The sequence below is a fragment of the Anopheles ziemanni genome, chromosome 3 (genome assembly GCF_943734765.1).
Source record: "Anopheles ziemanni chromosome 3, idAnoZiCoDA_A2_x.2, whole genome shotgun sequence".
In the NCBI taxonomy this organism is placed as follows: domain Eukaryota; kingdom Metazoa; phylum Arthropoda; class Insecta; order Diptera; family Culicidae; genus Anopheles; species Anopheles ziemanni.
In genome coordinates, this window is record NC_080706.1 from 21,569,748 (window position 1) to 21,592,253 (window position 22,506).

Genomic DNA, 22,506 nt, shown 5'->3' on the forward strand with positions numbered 1-22,506 from the left:
TTGGTTACATGGGCGCACGATTCTTGTGTGTTAAATATGATACCTCATCTCATTATCGCGACCTGAAGCCTTCTGCCGACGAGGACGAATGCGATGATGTGTGTGGTTTTCGATTTCTGTGTCCCCTGGAGCGCTCGGTTGATGGCATCTATTTAAAATAGTGTGCAGTGAAAGTGGAGCGCTATCGATTGTTGCATGTTGTCCCACTAATGTTAAAAATATTTTTCACTTCGATAACGGATTTTCTTAAACAAATATCAATTTAGTTAAAAGATCTCCACTATCATGTCCCTCGAGTACGAATGATGAAAAGGGAAATTGACCAAGCTCACTTACATAATTTGTCATTTTTTAAGAGTTGTGCGAAGCAGAGGGATCAACAGTTGATGCATTACTAATCTACGTATAGAAAATTACTCAATTTTCTTATGTGAAAGCAACACCAATATGTTGTTATCAGATCTGACTCCATGAATATTCCTTTGATTTGAACTATTGTACACTTTTAGCAAACTATTGCAGTACATTTTGAGAAAAACTAATATAAAAGAAACACCGCAATCACTTTTATACGTTTGAATACTTGAAGAAATCTCTTACAAGTCTAGTAAGTAAGGCGTTTGGATCGTTTATAGTTTGAATGAAGCAGAAAATTGAATTTTCAAAGAAATCTATTAAAACAGAACAACACTGCTTTTGTATTTGAGCGAAAATGTTTGTAACCTTTTTTAGATATTTAAAATTTTGAATAAACATACAAAATCTCATGCTAAAATGTACGACGATGTTTGCGATTGACTGTTTGTGAGATATTTCATACTGGTTATGAAACAATTCATAGAGAAATATTTTCACTGAAACTTTTCATTATGTATTTCGGACGAAAATTTTCGAAATTCAAAATATTTCGTTTTCATCAATTTAAACTTTCTAATAAACAGTTTTTTTCTGCACATTCAGCATATCTGCACCAAATTAAATCTATTTACTAGTTACAAAAGCGCTCTCTTTACGATGGACAGTCTTTTTAAAATCCAGGGTCCCATTCGGTCTGCTGGGGTTCCTTGTTTATCTGGTAGCAGACGATAGTATCGCCAGCTTTCAGCTCCAGCGACTGATCATCCAAGCGTAAGCCACACTCGACATCCTTCTTGATGCTGTCGACTTCGTTTTTCAGGTGCCGCATTGATTCCAGTGTCAAATCTTCGGCCATCAGCTCTCCGTTTCGCTTCACCTTGAACTTGAACGATTTCTTCAGCATACCCTTGGTACAACGGCATCCAAGCACCGTCACCTTTCGGCGGCCTTCATTAATGTCGAACAGCTGCAACACATTGGCCTCGCCTACCTCCTCCTCCGCATCGACCAGCGGTAGTTTGGTGTTGATCTCTTTCTTCAAATCATCCACCAACCGGTAGATGATGTCCACCGGACGGATCGTGACTCCTTTCGCCGGTTTGTTCGGAACGTTTACGGAAAACGCGTAGATGATGGCATTGAAAAGCTGCGCTAGCTCGATGTCGCTCTCGTTCACGTCTCCCACCGCGTAATGGATGACGTCCAGCCGACAGCGGTCACTATCGTCGTACGTTTCCAGCACGTCCAGGATGGCCTCGACCGAGCCATGCACATCGCCCTTGATAATCACGTTCAACCGGGGTTTTCCATCGTCCGGAGCGATCTCTTTTTGTCGCGGGCCTAGCTGTTTGCGCCGGTAGAACCCGGACAGGCGAGCCTTTTCCCGTTCCGCCTTGTACTGCTCGTCGTGTTCCTTACGCTTCTGATTGATTGCTTCCGCATCGCTGAGCGCTTTCTCCTTCATTGCCTGGTTGGCACGCCACCGGAGCACCGAGCTGGCAACCTTTTCCGATTCTACCTCAAGAATTATGTCCCCGGCAAGGGGAAGCTCACGCCAACCGAGAATCTCCACCGGCATACCGGGCGTTACCTGCGAAATCGGTTGTCCAGCGTGGTCAAACAATCCTCGCACCTTTGCCCACGCCTGGCCACTCACCAGGATGGACCCTTTGCGAAGTGTTCCACGGGACACGATGGCCGTTGACAGCTTCCCTCGGTGAGAGTCTACTTTCGATTCCACCACGATGCCCTCCACTGGCCCGGTGTATTCGCCCTTCAGTCCCATCAGAGTTGCCTGCGTACTTACGGCCTCGGTCAGTTCATCTAGGTTCGTTCCGTGCAAGGCCGATACGCCCACGGCTATTGTATCTCCACCGTACCCTTCCAATGCGATCCCGTGCTGGGAAAGTTCTTTCTTGACTCGCTCTATGTCCGCACCCGGTTTATCGATCTTGTTGATGGCCACGATGATCGGCACGGAGAGTTCTTTGGCCAGCCCGAGCACCTCTTTGGTTTGCTGCATCACACCATCTTCGGCCGCCACAACCAGCACGATAATGTCCGTCAGGTTAGCACCACGTGCACGCATCGCACTGAATGCCGCATGTCCCGGAGTATCGAGAAAGGTAACCTTCTCACCGTTTTCCAGCTCCACCGTGAAGGCACCGATGTGTTGCGTAATACCACCGGCTTCACTTGCCGCCACTGAAGCTCCACGAAGCGAATCGAGTAGTGTCGTTTTGCCATGGTCCACATGACCCATCACCGTGACGACGGGTGGTCGTTCCTTGAGGTTCTCTGGTGGTGGCGGAGGCCTTGGCAACACATCACGATCTTTCTGCACCTCCTCCTCAACGACCGGTGCAGCTACAATCTTCGTCTTGAAGCCACACTTACTGGCAATGTCCTTGACCACTTTAGGATCCTCCAGCCTCGCCTGTGCCTCGATGTTGCCGGCTCCTTTGACATACAGCATAACTTCCTGGATGTGTTCCAGGTCCAGTCGGCACGATTGAGCCAAATCGGCAACGGTCATGTTCCGCCAGATATCTACCACACCCGACATCTGGGGTTTATTTTTTTTCTTCGGCGCGTACTCAATCGCATGCTTCTCTTCTGCCGTCTTGCGCCGCTTGTAGAGGGAGGAAGTGAAATGCATTTGCCGCTGGTGGACACTTGTACTAATGGAAGCACATATTCGAGACTGCAGCAGCTCATTGCCAATGATTCTGTGACAAAATAAAATTTACATTATAAACGAATCCATAAGCAACCTTTTCCTACCGGCATTACCTTCGGGCGAGGTAACGTATGTTGAACATTGAAAACGGCTTTTGCAAACAATAGGTGCACGAAGTTACAAAACTAGACTCACTTTATTGCTCGTTTGGGGAGCTTTTAAATATATTTTATTTACAAATTCACGAATTTTATCATGTTTTCTGTAGTTTTTTCAATGAAAACATAACATAACATAACATGTTTGTTTTGAAATTATTGTGACGTTCAGGTCGTTCAAAGTTGTTTGATACTCAGGTAGCGCAACACAAGGCAAGTTGACGTTTTCCTACCAGTTGACCACCTAATACCGCTTCAACAACCTTTGCAAGTTCAAAAACTGTAGCGGTAATTACCGGTTCGTTTGAAAAAGATACGTTAGTGGGCCGAAAAAATGCAATTGGGTAAAACAAGCTTCTATTGCCAAAATATAAACAATTTTGTCATAATAACTTCTGACTGCAATTAGAAAAAAAGGAAATCGTATGTGAATTACCTTTAAAGGGTTCCTTTGGGTTTAACATTGGTAAGATATAAACTTTTGTCAATTTATAGTTTAGAAACCAACAATTTAGAGACAATGTTACGTCCTCGTTAAAAAAAATTGATAAATCATGTGATTCTTATTTGAAAAACAATAAAGAGTTACCACTAACTCAAGGAATCGGTTTCAGGGGCCAAAGAAGTTTACCAAGTTTTAGTACCCTATTTGCGGTGTAGATTGTATTTAATTTTGGTTTTGCGACACAAAGATCCCTTCAATACAACTGCAGTTCAGCTGACTGTTGTTGCAGCACTCTGGGGGGACTTTCCTTGCAGAGGCCTCGGGAGCGAGCGAAACCTCAATTACGAAATTAAGCCATCAATATGACACAGGGATGCCATTATCTGCTGGCATGCTCACACCTTCTCCAGACAACCGGTGTAGTCATACGGGTTGTCCAAACCGGGATCGCCCACTTTCCGTGCGGTGGGCGATCCGAGGGGAGGCGAGAAGTGGTGTCGGTGGCCCTGAGAAGGACCACCCATGTGCTCAGGTAAATATTGACTCAGTCGAAAATTGAATTACTGCGTGATTATGACAAAAGGAAGATCCATTCTGCCAAAGGGTACTTTCGCCTCGAACGTAGGTGGGTCAACGGCGGGAAAGGAAAAAGGACCGACGGAACGGGCGGCCTTTGGCGTGCCGAGAGAGGAGAAACATGGCTGCGGGACGGAGCGGAACGGAACGCTGTGTCAAGACACACCTCAAGGATATCGAGTGGAGAAAATAAAAATCTTCGCTCGAAAAAGGAACGCTTGTGTTTACCGGACCAAAAAACCGGCTCACTCAAGTGGCTAAACGGTCAAAACAGGCCGTGACAAAAAGCGAAACTAAACAAGGAAACCGAAACGCACGAAGAAAGGAATAAAAATAAAACACCACCATACACAAGCAACGCCGTTTTCCATACCAGCGGCATAAAGTTCTTTCAAGTTGGCCAGCGTTTCTCGGTCGTTCATCGGTTTTATTTTCCGATCCTGGTTTGTTGTCTTTTCCAACCTGGGCCGGGGCTTGCGCGGATGGACAAAGTGCATCCTGCACCGTCGGGACCAGATCCTTTGCCGTTTACATCCATGATGGATGTGGATAACCAATCGTGGGCCAGGGAAAAACAAAACCCACAAAAGTACTGGACGGAAGAGTGAAATAAAACTTGTTGCTAAAAATAACACCCAAACCGCCCGCTCGACCACCCCGGCCGCCTCGGGCCGTCAGCGCAAAGTGAAACAAAACGCCGACCATTCCGGGCATCATTATGCTCCGGGGAGAACCGGCGGTGGGGACAATAATCATGGAAACGTAATGCCCGCGATGGAAGAATGGCACGATGCGGCTTTTGATTTGTTTGTGGCCTTTCGCATTCCCGGCTCTCTTTTTTTCCAACCCAATTTCTGCTCCCACTCCCATGGCGTGGTATTGATTTTCCAACTTAGTTTTAAAATAAATATTTGTCACCGCAAAATGATGGAAAAAGTGGACGAAAAAGAAAGAGAAAAACCACCGCTGGAACGAAAATTCACAACCACAGCGCAAATGGCACTGTTTGCAGTGATTTAGAAGCATTAGTGGCTTGGCCTTTGTTTGTAGATTTGTAATATTGAACCGAATGTTGTACACTTAATCAAAGAAACGAAATTCTATGCAGCTTCAGTTGTCGTCGCAATTAAGACGAAAAATTACCTTTTGTTGTCGCGGTATGTATCGAGAGCTTAGCTCTTCTTCTTCTTCTTCTTCTTGGCGTAACGACCTCTTGGTCATGCCTGCCCGTTAAGGGCTTACGAGACTTGTTTCCCTGTTGTACGTGGATAGTCAGTCCTCTCGTACAGGGGAGGGTCCGGTCTCGGTTGGGATTCGAACCCACGCCGTCGAGGTGGTGAGCCCCGGCGCTCATGGGTCGATTTTCTAACCGGCGCTACCGCTCGGCTGTCGCGGACCCCTAGAGCTTAGCTCAGTACATTAAATTATAAACAGTTCACATTTGAGGCGTTTTTCAATCAGAGTAGAATAAACCAATCCTGATGGCAAGTGCGTTAAGCTTAAACAGTGGACAAAGGAAAAGGGTGTCCAATAAAAGATGTGTTCATTAAAATATTGTGATAACTTATATTTTACTCTACAAAAGAAAACAATAAGAGTGTTATTTCAAATGAACAAATGATTGTGTCAAAAAAAGGATTTAATAAACCTGAACAAATTTACCGTGTACCTCAAGTTGAGCTTCCTTTCTCTGTTATGATGTTAGAGCAATTTCGATGAACCAGATTGGCCTGCATTCGATGGTGTCAAAGCCTCCTTATATCCTAAGCTCTTGTGGTGCTTTACCAGAGAAACAAAGATTTCTTTCCCTTCTACAAATATGCTTCGGGCATTGGTTCTAGCTTTTGTACCGATATCGATTTGCGGCGAACTAAAGTGCATCACTGCCGACGCCACACTCCACATGCATGGTTGGGGTGTTTCACCCGGTGTCGTCAAAGGGTGCTGTTGAGTGGGGGATAAAAAAAAATCGTGTACGAAGTGCACGCGACTTTCAACCCGTTCCCACTTTGCGAAAGACAAAAGAGATAATGTAGACAAGAAATCGCGCCGAATGCATTTGCAGCGGAGTGCAGCTCAGGCAACGGCCTGTCGGCTGGTGACAGATGCCGCCAGAGTGTTGAAGATGATGGTCCCCGCGGGTGGTATGGTAAGGGTCACTTTCCACCCCCTTTACTACCACCACCACGCTGACACATCGGCGGCATATCGACGTGGCGAAAGTGTGTCAACATCGGCGCAAAATGCATTTCGCAAATATTTCGTAATCGCATCAATACACCGCGCGCGGTGCCTTTCCGCCCAGCGTATTTGCTTGCGGTATTGATCGTGAAGTGCATTTAGGCTGCACATGCAGATGCCAGCTGTTTGGCGTCACTTTGCCACTCCGTTGGGGGGTCGGCTGAGGATGCGTTCCTGTGGCGATGAAAGTCAAATAAAAACCAAAAAAGGAATGTTCAGAAGCAAACGGGCAGCGGGGAGCGAAGCAAAGTGCAATGGAGTAGACAATGGGTATGTGTGTCTCAGATTGGTAATATAGTGTTGATTTATTTCTCATTTCTTCGCTTTCTCACGATCGTTCAATTGATAATAGACAAGGAGCCTTCAACTCTTTTCTGCTTGAAATGACTACTGTTTTTTATTTTTTTAAATTAAAACTACTTTGATATTTTTTGCAGTGGATATTTTGAAATAAAGTCTTACGAATAATAATTTGGTATTTGCACAGAATACAATAATATTTACTTTAAAGTAAAAAAGGAAATAAGAATACTAGTTTTGATCTGTTTTCATCATATTACCTACTTAATTTTGAATTCAGTTAAATGCCATGATATTCATCATTCCACCGAGGTCTTGTGCAAGGAGATGTTAGATTTTTATTAATTTAAATTTACGACCCCTCGACACGGGTTTGGCTGTGGTTGCGGGAGGTTTTAGGGACGGAAACACTCTCTTTCCACCTACCTAGGTTCCACTAAAGCCCCTGCCACCGTCTGCAATCCAACCGGAGGACCTCTTATTCGCTCAACCATGCATATCCAACGCATTCCGCTGGGAGTTTGCCCGTTTTCCCTTCACCATCAGCATGTTTCGGGCATCTCTTCAGGAAATTTCGCTGTCAGCTCGCGAGCTGCGAGGCTCGAGTTTATCTTCAACCGAAAGCGGTTCATGGTGCTGGTTGAGGGGGAATTGGTAAGCCGGTCTATAGCGGGTGGGAGGGGGTACGTTTACTAGGGGATGGTTTGGCGTACGTGTGCATGAATTCGGCACGAGCAAGAGCGCACGAGTGTATGGACATGTGTTTCGTTACGGGGGGGGGGGGGATGCGGGATGATGGGAAGAAAACTCTCGTCGCCATCGTCTTCTTCTTCGTCGTCACGCACAAAACAGAGGACGGGCGAGCCCAAGACGAACGCTACGAGCGAAAGGCATCTCGGCGCGCACACACCGCGCGTAGTGTCGTGGCGGTCTTTCTGGCCGCCTGCAAAAGGAAGCAAGAGGTTTCAGTTCTTCGAGAAAACGGCAACCGATGGGGAGAGAGGAATGGGAAGCAACGAAAGACAAAGTCACGCGAAGCGTGGAGCGGTGGTAGGGGAAAAGGAAAAACCCAACACACAACAACCGGCCCGCTTCGATGTTGTCCTTGTCCCGTGATGATCGTTTCGGAAAAGAATAAGGCGGAGCTAAACAAACAAATATGGCCGTTTACTTCTCCTTCTTCTCGCGCGTCGTCGGCACTGCACACCAACGGCTACATACACATACGAATCCATCTGCTAAACAACACTCGACAAGCGTATGTGTATGTGTGTGTGTGCGGGACGGTGATGGAGCAGGAAAGACACTGCGGCGGATCGTCGAACGCGCGGAGGAAAAATAACACACCGATATTTTATTAATATCTCCGAGAGAAAATGTCGAACGGGAAAATCGTCAAAGACGTCTTCTGACCGACAACGGTGGGTTGGAAGATGAAAATTAAAGGCGACAGCATACACAAGTCCGACGAGCGGGAAGGAATACACGCTGCTTTGTTTGAGGCGTTTGTGCTGCAAAGCAATACGGGAAGAAACCCAACGCCCAAGCAGCTAAGGCGGGTTGGGTGATCTTTTCGAAGGGCGAAGATGTGCCAGCAGAAGCGCCAGAAAATGTTTGGCAAAGATGAAATTAATAAAGACTTTAATCATTTTTATGAGGAGCGCTGAGGAAAATGGGCCGATGGGAAGGTCTTGATATCGTAGAAATAATGCACCCAAATTTACGTGATTCGGCATAAAGTAAACAATCAACTTTTTTTTTGGAGATGAAGTATCGTTAAGATTTAAACGACTTTGAGTGAAATTTAGTCAACGAGCTAAAGATCGGTTTCAACTGAGTCTTAGGATGACGATTCTATACAATTCATAGCAAAAAAGCAGCAAAACTTTTGAAATTGCAGTGTTTATGGTAAGGAAGAAATGAATTTCTTAAATAAATAAACGAAAAAAATGTGATTCCAATATCGCCTCGGAATTTGAACATAATTTAAATTAATAATATCTGATTGTAGTGAACATTCAAGTCTATTTTGTCTTTCAATGGAAAGAAATAAACTACTTCAAAAGAGTGAAATAAATGTGTTTTTTGTTTACGTATGAACTCAATTGAATAGAACAATACAAAGCTCTTTGACACAAAACATCACTCGTAATTTGTTACGAGTAACGTAACTACCCAAAGCCCTTATTCATGACGTCACAAACAGCTAAACCGATTGATTGAAGAAAAACAAACCGATTCTTGAAATTAAATTATTTTAACAACTTTTAAAGTAAATTCATTGTCAGCTACGATACTTAAGCACACTTTAAACACTTTTTTAAGCTATCGATTTTGTGGATTCAAGTGAAACGAAAAAAACAGTGCAACACAAAAAGCATAATGCTTTACAATGCGAGCATAAAGCAACAGATCTACAACAAGGGTTAAAGAATGGTAACAAATGCCTTTCTGTGTAATTTTCGTTTGTTCCGCTACCGACCCTTGGATGCATTTGTAGCGCATTCTCGCTGCTTCCATCCGATTATATCCTTGGACTGGCTCAACCAATTCCTCCCCCGGGGGAAGGAACGGAGACACAGAGGAAAAACTCGCACTTGCACAACATTATTTATAAGCCTGATTGAGACGATGGAGTGAAATGAAAACGCACCAACAAACAAACAAAAACTGTAAAATCCATAAGTGCTCCTCACGGCAATCGGTACTTCACCGGCTCGTACGCAATCGAAACTAATCGTTACAGTAACGTTTAGACCCTCCCGGTAGCCGAAGTGCCGAATTGTGGCCCACTCTCCAACTCCCCGGGAAACGCAATCAAAACGAGCGCGGTGGGAAGTGGTTGAGTTTCCTTTTTTTTCGGTCCATTCCCTTGGAGTTTCAAGTTTTGCCGTGTTTTGGCCCTCTTCACGTTTGTCGCCCGCAGCATCCACGAGCCCGACCGAAACGCGGCCTTTACCACTCGAGAGTAAATGGTAATAATGGCAGTTAATGCTTACGGGCTATTTAGGGAAATTGAGTGAGGCTCGACTACACAGAAAAAAAAGTGAAAAAACACACATTGTAACCAAACAGTCCGAGTGTGCGTCAAGCGAGCGGGGTCAAAGTTGGCCCGTAGGCTTTGGAACTATCAATAAAAATGTAAGTTTGCAGCGAGCTGGTAGTGGGGGAAGAAAACGGGAGGAATAAAGAATAGTGAAAACAAAATCGGGTAGCGGCTTGAGCATGAGAGACTTCGCACCACAAAGAAAAGAGTTGAAAGTGTACTTCAGGCCCCGCGGTGCAACATTGCAGCACCATGTTTGGTGATGATGAACTGTAAAAAATATGTTTACCAATTAAGATTCAAGTGCTTGCTTGGTAACATGTGGAAACATAGCAAGAGGCGGTGGAGGTGGTGGCATTGAATGGTGGAGGAAAACATTGATTATGCTCTTGATGGAAGGCGATACGATTGGTGTGAGGTTGCTCACGATCATTGATGCATACAACCAGGACCAATGATTTTATTTAAAAAAAAAACAACAAACAGATCAAGTGTGTGATCAATTTTTGTTTGCCAGTAATACATTATTATCTTTAAATAAAACCTACAAAATAGAAAAAAGATCGTTTTACTGTAGCCCATTCTACTCCAACCTTTGTTTTATTTAATATGTTAGTCTATTCCTTTTGCATTTGAACATTTATATTTCCGACATTTGTCCTACCCGCCCAATCAAGTGACTCAGTGGAAATTTTTCGAAATGTTATTTAATAACGATTCGTTTTTAAACAGACTGTTCGTAATGTTATTCGTAATTGAATGGTTTTCTTGCATTAGTGCGTTACGTTATTAGTTTTGTGAAAACAATGCTATTGGTGCTAGGATCATTAATACAAAAATATCTCTATCTGATACAAAATGTATACTCAATGTGTGTAATAGCCTGGAAAAAAATGAATCATAAGTTTGGTAAAATTTAAGAACATTCCTCAAGTTGTTTGTTACAGATCTAAAAAAGCTTTTTTTCTAATGAAAAGTGAATTGCAAAATTGTAATAATGATATAACACATCGTTTTTAATCAATTGAAGTTGTTCAATGGTTATTTGTCCTGTTCTAATCAAATGGAAGCAGTTTACAAACTGAACTACAATGATGCTTTTTGTATCTTACAATTGTTCGACAAATAAAAAAACGTTGTTAAACGATAAGAAAGCGTAAGCCATAAAGAGGCATTGAAATTAGGAGGACCAGTGAATAAAATAGTTTTTTAAACGACCTGGTCGAATGAATGGATCCGAAGAAAATAAGGTTTCTAATTGAAGGCGCACCTAAGCAAATAGTCTTTCGAGTACAGGCGGCCACCAGTCAGCATCTTTGTTATCGCGTTCGGGACCGTGACCAGACGTCTTACGGGTCCCACCTCCATCCCGGTGCGGAGTTGACGCTTTCCTTCACCGGACCCGGCCAATAAGGCGGGCCCGGTTTTACCCATCCGCCACGGGTTTCGTCGCCGGGCCATGATCTCTCGTGGCCATCCCGTCCATCCTAATGATGTTTGCTCAGCTTGATAATCGTTTCTTCCGCACGACAGCAACCGTATGTGTCCTCTTTCTTGAACCGGTGTGTGCGTGTACGAGTCTTGTACACCAGCACGACCATGTTTCATGCTGCCACGGGCCACAGGCATCTGCAATCCGGCCGTGTCTATTTCTTCCTTTCTCTCTTCGGTGTTGTGTCACTTCGAAGAGCGCTTTCTTTGTGGAGCTAGCTGAAGGGTTCCAATAGTGCCCGGCGTCGACGACAACGACACTCGCCTTGTAGGTGTCGGGGTGCGTCCAAGGCGGATGTAAAGCTGGTTAAGAAAAAGGTTTTCGATACCGAACGCCTTACATTGCACAATCGAAGGAAAGTATCGACCGGGCGCGTACCGAACTCTGTTTGCTCAGATGCTGCCGCAGACCTAACCGTTAGTTTTGTGCCAAAGGCGCTGGACAGCCTCACGATTATCACCTACACGGACCATCACACCTTCCGGTGGGACAAACGGAACCCGGGACCCATTTCTTACTGCCGCACCCGAACCGTGCCATTATGTGCTCCTCAATGGGACAAATGACACATCATAAACCGGGCGAAGGACCGGAACCTCCATCGTTGCTCATTCGATGGAAATAAAAAGTCAATCGCACCTTCTTCCTTTTACTCAGCTTTGATCGGTAAGCTACCGCGAACCTTCGTCGGTGTATCGGAATGAATGCGACACAATGTCTCGCAAAAGACCCCTTGATGGGAGACCGTGCTGTGCAACATCGATCTCCTTCGTCCTCTCGGATGCAATCTCCGAAGACTCTCGCCTCCTGCAATCCCTTTGAAGATGGACAAAGCTGAAACATTATTTATTTACACAACATTTTCACCGCCCCAATGAGCAACGGCATGTCGTCGGAGGTACGGGGCCTAGGAAAAGTGTCATCTTGTAATGAATGGACCTTCGGTGGGTTTGTTTTGCTTTTCGGAAGATGTAGTGATGATTCATTTCCGGTTTGTTTGAAAGCAATACCCGTATCACGTATTCGTAGAGTATGATTTCTAAAGCCATAAACATTTGCTCAGTTTTGTGGGTGAAATCCTATCTTCAATGTTTTGACAAACAGAAACTCGATCGAATTAAATAAAAATAAATAAACCGAATTTGTGACGCTAAAATTTGGAATTAATTAAAATTTGAGGCTAGAGTATTAGTATTAAAATTTGAGGCTTAGTAAAACCAAACATTTTGCAAAAAGATGCTATACACAAATGTACTTTCTCCAACAACATCCCTTGTGTTTTTCTCGTTGGTTATATCCGAAACATGAACAATAGTCAAAGAGACACAACATTTTGTCAACCGATTGCATGAATCCTGCTCGAAAATGCAACAAAGAATGCAATTTTTCTTTCCACCTTTCTCATTCCGGAAGTAACATATGAAACAAGCAAAAGAAAAAACATTACAAACGATAGACAATTGTCCTTTCCGATCCTTTTTGGATCGGTTCTCGTTCGGTAGCGTCCCAAATCCAATTCGTCTTCCCTGCTCAAGCTTAACCACCAGCTCTTCCTTCCGGCACGGAAGCGAACCCTTATGCATCGATAGAAAAGATTCGTTTCGCGTTATTATGATCCTTCGTTCGGGGTTGTGAAAGGAAAAGGTACACAGAGTCGATTGTTGTTGGGTTGGTTGTTGGAGACTAGAGGAAAGTAAAATTGCAAAGCATTTCCTTTCATTTGCCTGCCATCGGGTTCTATTTTAGGGGCCGGTTCGTGTAATTGGGAACAAAAAAGGTTAAGTTGGTAATTAATGTTATTCGCGCATTCAATGTGAATAGAAGAACGATATATTCCGGTAGTAGCAAGGTCTTCTACCTGTTGTTCAAAAAGGGTCACGTTGACGTAGGAGAGAGTATCAGGGTTCGAAGAAGGTCTGCGGGAAATATTACTCGCGAAACGAGGTGATATTCTAAGAATCATCTGCGAATCCGATTAATTATTTATAGCAAGAATTTAAAGACTCCTGGAAAAATTAATTAGTTCTATTGCATTAGCTTTAAAATTAAATTTTCACTCATAAACAACGTTAATTGAGCCGATCGAAGGATGTTGATGAAGATGGTGTTTATATCACCTGCAGTGCCACGGTCAAAGTTTGTCCGATCAACGTTCTAGACAAATATGTACGGAGTTTTGTTGTCGACTCTCGAAGACTTTCCCGAAACCCTCTCGCACCGTCCCTTTACCCGCTATACACCACAAGCTGTTTGATGTACCAATATTTAGTCTGACTCGCATCCACAATGAGGTGCGCTGGCACACCGCTGCGGCCTGGTTATACATTTGAACCAATATCACTTCTGGTTGGCAGCCAATACGATAAAACCAATACGGACCCACAATGCAATATATTGTGCGTTTACACTAGATTTGTGGCTGTTTTTCTTTACCCTGTTTCGTTTTCACCCCCCGCGCGTTTACTTTTGGCACTCGGTAATGTGTTCGGTAATGTTTTCCTTCTAATTTTCCTTCCAACCCCCCTCCCCGGGTTGACTTTCTCACTAACCTACATTAATAGTAGCCGGGCAGATAGTCAAATACTACACGCGTGACAAGTATCGCAGAGGGTAAAACATGTTTGGCAGTCGGCTGTATCTATTTGATTCCGGTGGTGGTTTTTTTTTCTTATGTCTGCTCTTCTTTTTTCCCTGTGTGTGCTTGTCTAATATTTTGAACAAATTGTCAAATAAATTGAACGTGCTTGGTTGCCAAACACAAACACCGCTAGAATGTTTATGGGGCACCGCGTTTTTCGGCCGTGATGTAGGAATTTGTGGAATGTTCATGTGCATTGTGTGTGTGTATGTGTGTATGGCGTGTTGATATGCTACAAACAACTTGCAGTAACAATGGGTTACAAAGAAGGTGTTGAATGTATTTAAGTTGCCGATTACAAAAAGTTCTATTATGTTCTGTGGAGGGTTAGATATAATTGCATCTCCATAAAACAGAAAAGCTGGTTGCAATTTCCACCATTTTGCTAAATGCCATCGTTACCCTCGTCCACGTGTTCCCAAAATCAAGTTGAACGGCTAACTTGATCAGAAAAATTTAACGTACAAATCTACCCATTCGTTCCCGGTCTGAAAGTCGATTGACACGAATTTCGTTCCTTCTCGTAATACGATAATAAATTGCACCGCCAGACAACCGGGGGACCGGCCATTTTGCGCCCGGATGTCGCTGCTCGGTGTAAATTAATTGTAATGCGATTTTCTGCATTCCCTTCCCTGCCCTCGGCCGCTTTCCCGACCCCCGGTTTCACATATTAGATAACAATCACGTCAAATCAATTCCATTTCGACAACAAGGTCCCCAAGGCTCGGCAAAGGTTGCGCCGTGTCGTAGATTTAATACCATTTGTACGGTGTAACAACTTCATAGAACCTTTGGAATTTCCCGTCCGTGTCCTGCAACACTCAACAGGATGGGGTGGGGGGCACGTTTTGGCTACGGTGGATGGATATATTTTCCTCGGATGCTTTTTTATGCTGTTTCACATGAGGTTTTAGACCTTTTACATTAGTAAAGCTACGGAGAGTGTTTTGGTACGTGTGTGTTGGTGTACGTCACAAACGTTGAGAGGTGTAGCGCCGCCAGGGGGACGACGAGAGCGAACACCGGGTGGACTGGGGGAAAAAGAAAAAAGGTCCTAGTTGTGTCGAAGCGGGGTGAATTCATCCCTTTGCCATACCCTGGATCGGGGTTGAAGGGCCAGCCCGGCCTGTGTGTATGCATAGGATGGATGAATGAATGGATGTGTGTGCTACGTTGGCAGATGTTTGATCATTAATGTTTGTTTGCTCTTGCCGGCAACGCGTAAAGGTAAAAATGTGCCTTCGCCTTGCAGTGCGGACAGTTCTGCCAGAGCTGGCTGGCTGGCTGGCTGGCTGGCTGGCCCGTGGTAATTGGTTCGGTTCTCCTCCGCTCCTGTAGTCATTTGCATGTCACAAAGAAGGAAACGTCAGCTAATGGAAACGGGAAAGGTACGTGTCCAAGCGTACCTTTGCACGGATTCAGCACCAGAGAACTTCAATCAAACGAATGTTCAATTTTCATGAGTTTTAACGCATGGTCTTCATGACGATATTTACGTGAAACTGAATTGATCTAACATGATTGAAAATCTGGAGAGACATTTGAACAAAACTATATTCCAGCATATTACAAAAGATTCTGCTATAGTTTTACCTCACAAGTATTTGATACAAAGAAACAGTTCTTAATCCTAACAATAAGCCATCATATTCAGTTTCATTTCATAATTTTCATTTCTAGTTGAAAACAAGAAAACAAATAAAATGTGTTATAATTTTTCATTTGAAAATAAAATTAATAAAAACATATATTTTCAAACCATATAACAACTATTCAAGATTTAAATTGAAGACTTTAAATACACAGAAGCTAATATTTATAATTCGTATTACTTAGTTTTATAAGTAAATAAACTAGTTTAAGATTAATAAAAGTAGCAATAAATTAGTATGTAATGTGTTTCAAGCTCTAAAGCAACAACCAGTCCATTGCACAATCTTTAAACATCTCGTCAAGAGATGTAAGTAAATTATTAGTAGCTGCCATCCTGTCAAGGAAAATCTCTTCACATGTAAATATTTTTAACATAATAAAGCTTCAATTTCCTTTCAGAAAAAAAAAAACAAAATAATAATACATATTAAATTGCTCGCTTGATTGCAAAATTTTTTGCCAGTAACTGTATTATAGAAGTAGTTGGAGAATTATTTGTTTTTTAAATATGAATCGATTAACTTAAAAACTCTGTTTTGCAGTAATGAACATCTTCTACAAGAATTTTTCATCAATCAAACTGCTCACTAAATGTTGTAATAAATGTTTCAACTTTGGCACAGTTCCTCTCCATCGAATGGCTGCGGGCGCAACACGTGAACAACAAGATCTATCACATAAGGTTGTTCAACCGCTCGTATGTCCCTGTTTACCCAGCGCTAATGTATTAGATTATCTTCCACCAGTGCGCACGGGACGATGCGATATTACAATAAAAGTTTAAATGCTTGCGGTAAAACAGCGGAAGATAAAAAAGTGAAACAGGAGAATGAGGGACAACGCACCAAACCCTCAGCACACCTTGGAGTGGTTCGGTTGTCGCTTTTCCGACCCCCGGCTTCCCGTTTTCACTTTCCACGCAACCGAACCGCGTGGCCACTTGAGCGTGCGTGCCGCGAGGCTTCATTACATCGTTCGCTTTATTATTATCGGCGCTGCGACGGCGTTGACCAACATTGGCGTACGGTGCGCCACGTGCCGTCAGTTTTAATTTAAAACACCCACCCTGGCGCTCGTCCGCGCGAAAGAGCGAAATCAACCGTTTCCCGGTTCCGATCGTTTATTGTTTTATGTGCTGCAGCAAACGCCCCTGCCCAGGTCCTTGCGAGTGTGCTGGGATGTTTTTATCAGCCCCGAACCATCCGTCGCTGTCCTGACGGGAATGCTGACGTAAAACGGAAATGATTATTAGAATTGCGTGCATCCCTGCCTTGACTCCTCTGATCACCGAGGGTTCCGGACCGAACTCGGTCAAAATTTGTCACCCCGCATTACCGGCTAATGATTGATCATTAGAAGGCGCATTTAACCACCGAGTAAGGGGTGCGAATCTCGGCCACATTTTCCGAGCCGATCCGAGGCTTCCGCTTGCAGTCCGTTTGGGATTTTTTTGTTAAAATCTATTTCTTAAATCAGCGGGTGTTCCCGATTCGGGTTGGGTTTTCCCAATTGTCCATCCCAACCGGTTGACCTTTTGAGCGATCGAAAACGATCGCGATTGTTATTTTCACCCGCCCGTTCTTCGGTGAGGGTACGACGCGCCCCGTTTTTCCCAGACCCCTGCGGTGCGTTATGGGTTTGTATGTTTTCCGGATGTGTTCCGGATGTACGACGGGCACCGCGGGATGCCGCTGTTGTAATCGGATGTCCACTGGGGTCGTACAACAGGATCGGTTTGTAACGCAGCAGGATCGGAAGCTCCTGCGTTTGTATTTGTGTGTGAAGCGAAATTAATACCAGCCGCACGAGGAAGAATGGGTGACTTTAGCTGGTAAAGGTTAATTTAATTTATCTTGTATCGCTGTACCGATCAGGGGTTGTTGGCTAAAGGGAGATACTGTTCAAGGACATCAATGAAATGTTCTAGACCAACCATGCTCTTCATTATGTTGCATAAGATGTATCTTTGAATGGAAGAACAAGGCTCGGATTTGCTTGTAATGGCAAATTTTAAACAGTTTAGTGAAGTATTTACACAACTTTAATTTATTTATGTTAGGGTTACCGCGAATCGGAACCAGTTAGAATTAGAAAAAAATAATTGCTGTAGTAGATGATTCCTTCAAAATAAATCATTTCTTGCAGGTTCAGCTGGACTACGGTTATAAGGATCTGCATTTTCATGACAACCATGGAAAATAAAGATTGTAAGAAATTCCAAGGTTCCATGTTACATCAAATTGTCAATCTAGCTGTAAATTTGACTCCCGCAATGGAAATCCGATCGCATATTTGCAACCTGAGATATTTTAGAAATTTTATCCTACTTTATTTAAGTTTTTTTTCTATTTTAAGCTAAAGAAAGTTTATATGGAATAAAGATAATAATTCAAATTTGACTACATCAGAATAAATAGCTTGAGTACTTTCATAATAAACAGATCATAGTGAGTTTTTCATTGTCTATGGAATAGCATATATGAGATCCATCGTACATCATACAAAGAAAAATGACTTAAATGACATCATACAAAAATTAAATGACTAAGTTATAGAAGCAAAACTGCACAAGTGTAGCTTTTATTGGTATACATGCAACATTTTGAATCAATTTATTTTTCAAAACGAAATTCTCTGCTTCAACAGTATACTGATGTGGACGGCCTTCTAGTGATGGAACGTTGAACGAATGTGTATGTGTGTATGACATCAAAAATCTAGCCTCAAGCTACTGTTGGCAGAAATGTGCTCGTACTGGCACAATGTTCGTGCTGAACTAGGCACACCAGGCCCGTCGTAAGGGCTCCGATAGCTCAATCCGACGAGCAACGCAAACGGGCGAACGCAAACAACATTTTGCAATTTTCCATTTATGCATGTTTTGTTTAAACGGAACTAATATATGAAACATATAGAACGGTATCTGCGCCGGCGAACGGTTCCGTTTGTGCCGGGACGACCCACGCAGGCCAGGTCCTGCCGAGCCAGCCAGGACACTAGGCACCCTGGACTCTTGCTGCTACACGCGCTTCGCAGGAGATGTGGAAATTTTGAATTTTGATGAATCCTTGGCAGCTACCGGATCCTTCCGGACATCCGGAACATATCGACGGAGGGCATATCGATAGGGTTCGATGAACGCCCAGGATGCGGATGGGTGGTTTCCCCTTTTTGGATGGAGCTTCCCGAGCGGAAAGCTGTGATAACAACAGGCCGACGCTTGTGCATCGATAATATGTTTGTGTTTGTGCATAAAATTATTGTGTTTCATTTTATTTACGTTACTGGCGGGCCAAGGTTCAACTGCCAGTTTCGAATCTCGGGCGAGTGTTTGAGCAACAGCATGGAACAACAACTGGAACATCTTGAACAATGCAACTCAGGTAGCGCACACGAGAGAGTTGATCAGTCTGACACAACTGAAAATGTTTGAAGTCCTTGGAAAATACTGGCCGAGAATTTGCTGCCACAGACCTATCGATACTGACAGGATTCTAAAGTGGACTGCTGGCCCGAACTCTGCTGCCTTGACATTTCAAACACGGTTGTCACAGCCTTGTATCCTGCATCCCGGAACATCCATTCTTCCGCCTGCACGGACGTGCTTTTGATTGTGGAAAATGAAATAAAATAATAATACAACACACTTCACCACGTGCCAACTGCCGAGCAGGGAAACTGCTGATTCAAGGACCATCCATGTCAGGCCCAGTGGCCACGGGGAAAAAACGTTGTTACAGTGTTTTCAACGGTAGCTTTCCCTCCCCTCCGCTCTCCTGATTCGCTCTCCGTGACAGTGATATTAGGCTTGACACTTGAGAACGTTCTCGAAGGACACTTCATGCCGTCCCGGTTGGAGCCTTTTAGTTTCGCGGGTGGTGAGAAGATGAAATATCCTTTTCAACTCGGTTTGAAAATAGCACACAGCTTGTTTTACCCAGCAACCAATTTGTGTCACATGTTGATTTTGAGCCTCAGTATTCACTAGAAATATTCTCGCCGGGAATGCTTTTAAACAATGAGTTATTTGGAATTTGCATTTTGACATGGTCGCTCTTTTTATAGCTCTACTGATTGCTCATTCAAATCCCGCTAAACCCGAACCGAACGTCGTGTGAAAATGGCGCGAGGTGGCCAAACATTCTCCAGCACCTTCCGGGAACGAGGTCGAGGTCAGCGCGTGGAAAACCAAGTTGATCGCCTTTCGCCGTTCCGTTGTCAATGTCGCCAGCAGCAGCAAAGTTTCGAACGAGAGACGCCGAGTCCGGAGATAAGATGGTTTATGGACATTTTTCATTCAAGCACTCTAAAGACGAGCAAATATTGATGTTTGGCAAAGAACGACTGCACGCAGCCATTCGCGAACTATGTTTACGGGGGTGTGTGTGGGCGTGCTTTGGTGGGTGCGTGTGTGCAAGTGTGTGTGTGTGTGTGTGTGTGTAGATGAGCGTGGGATGAAGTGTGCGTCTGCAGCAGAAATGAACCATTGGCTGCGTCAGACGTCAGTCTCAGGATTCGGTTTGCTGGAAGGCGTAGGTTAGCAAGGATTTTTTTATCGTTTGCTTTCGGTTCTGCAAAAAAGAATACCAGAAGATTCTTCTTGTAGCCTACGGGTTGGAAATGTATTGAATCAGTTTTAGAAAAACATGGCGGGCACTTATAGGAGCTTTTTCAGAGCAATCTTGGCAAAAACTTGGCAATTTAAAACAGTAGCGTAATGTTTGATGAATGGTCACTATTTATAAATCGACATATTTACGCAATAAGGATTTTAAAGTCGTCTCTCTCTTATCATGCTTGTTTTTAAACAATATTCTGCAGCATTGGCAGACTGATTATACACATTGTTTCGTTTTCTTAATTATTATTTTTTAATATTATTAGTTTTCTACCAAATACCTTATACTGTAAAGATACAGGTTGAATTTTTAACGTGCTGAATAGCCACTGGTACTAAAATAATAAATAAAGTTATGTTTTTGCACACATTTTTCAAATAAAAAGGTAAAAAAAATGAGAATAATAAAATGAAAAAAAGTTCTTCTCAAAACTTTTGAAGAATCACATGAGAAAGATTCTTTACCATTGCTTTAGCAAAATACCAACTGAGCATGTTTTTTAATCAACGTAGAAGTTAAGGTGGTGCTGATTGGACAGATCCAAAATCGTTGCCACACGGTGCGGAATGACGGGAAATTCCAATAACCGAAAAACCCACTCAATTCGATGGCATCTGCGTTCCAGCGGCGAAGGAAGGATTTCATCAAGTGACGGATGAGCCGACCGGAGGGACTTTCCCGGCACCGCTGCCGAACGCACCAGATGTTGGAGTGTTTCCGATGGCAGGAAAAATGTCCCGTAGTGTGCAACACGGCTCGAAAAATGGGTTTGCGGTGCAAATGAGCACTGTTGTTCCTACTAAATGCACAAACAACAATAATACACTGCGTCCGGTGACTGACGCTGGTGCGGGTTATCCGCAATACATCGTAGCCCGGATCTCGGAAAACCGCACCGAAACCGGAACGAGGGGTTTACGGTAGGCCATGTGGTTTTTGCACTTGACTAAAACAATAATCTCTCTCTTGCTGCTGGGGGTTTTTCTTTGTTCGGGTGGGGTAGGGGGTACAAGAAAATGGCAAGTTGCTGGCCAGGTTCCCACTAGCGACTGGGAAAACCCAGCCTGTTTCTGCAGGGAACCGTCCGTTTTCGGCAGGGAAGCTAAAACACATTCTAAGTCGGTTCTTAGCCACACAACATGATTCTTTTATTTGGACAATAAATATGTTTTTCATCCAGTCTGGGAGATGGCAACCACAGCTAAACTACCGCACTGTACATAATGGAAAAAACATTCCACCTCGGCCGGGTCGACTACCTTTCGGAGCGAAGGGTGGCGAACGAACCACCCTAGTGCCCTCCCACCCCTCAGGCAAAGGAGTATTGCTATAATCTCCGGTAATGATGGTTTTGGACCTGTGTTCTCTATAAAACTTATTTCTTCTTCTGCAGGATAATAGCGTACCAAAAGCCGTGCTAAAGGGATGTAGGCTTAGAGGACTACAAATTAAAAGTAAAGACGCTTTGTTCCGAGGCAGAGATGCATAAAAACCAAACCACAAGGCAAGCGTTGGGAAATGAAAGAGCGAGAGTTAAATCTAACCACTGGTAGAGAAGGAAGAGTACATAGAAATTATTTGGGGTTTTTGGAGTCCAAGTTTTGATGCAGTATTGTTGTTTCATCGTTTCTACAATATTATACAACAAATATGGAGCCATCTTTCCGACAGGCAATATCAATAGTCGTCGAAATAAGATTGGATTAAAACTTTTGTAAAAAAGCTTTACAAGAATCTTTTTCATTTCATGAAACAAAGTAAAAGTTCGTAAAAATTTAAATCACCTACATTGTTAAAAATTTAGCAACCAATTTATTTAAAGATAAATAAATTCTTATACTACACTCGTATACTACCTTTACATGTTAGAAAACCATATTTTAAGGGTAAAGTCAACGATAAAAAACAATCTCTCTGCCACCAGAGTATGACGAGTGATGAATTTGGCTGTTACCTTTTATCGAATTAGTTAACGGGAGCGAAAATTAAACTCCATAAAAGTTGACGTCGATAAGTTTCCACAAATTTTGGAAAATGGTTTGCATTTCCGCAAACACGCTTTTTTCATATAAAAAAAAATGTTGAAATTACTTTTTCTCCACCTTCCTGTGGAACAATTTTTCGGCACAGATCGAGCAAAATGTGTGTCCAAAGTTTAAAACCAGTCCAAGGCTTTTCCCTTCCACCTCCCATTTGCCGACCGGTTCCGTCCGGTGACGCAATGCTGCAGTCGCCGGCTGCAGACTATATGGCAACGGTTTTCGGGGTTCGGGTAGGCAAAAGTAGTATAGCATTATA

At 43.5% G+C, this 22,506-nt stretch overlaps 1 protein-coding gene across 1 annotated transcript; it reads right to left on the minus strand.

Annotated features, from left to right (window-relative positions):
• Nucleotides 1–1,005: 1,005 nt before the first annotated feature.
• LOC131286552 (translation initiation factor IF-2, mitochondrial) lies at nucleotides 1,006–3,293 on the minus strand. Its single transcript, XM_058315519.1, has 2 exons — nucleotides 3,151–3,293; nucleotides 1,006–3,086 (listed from the first exon to the last, which is right to left on the minus strand). The coding sequence occupies exons 1-2, from the start codon at nucleotides 3,177–3,179 to the stop codon at nucleotides 1,028–1,030; spliced, it is 2,088 nt and encodes a 695-aa protein (XP_058171502.1). The 5' UTR covers nucleotides 3,180–3,293; the 3' UTR covers nucleotides 1,006–1,027.
• Nucleotides 3,294–22,506: the final 19,213 nt, after the last annotated feature.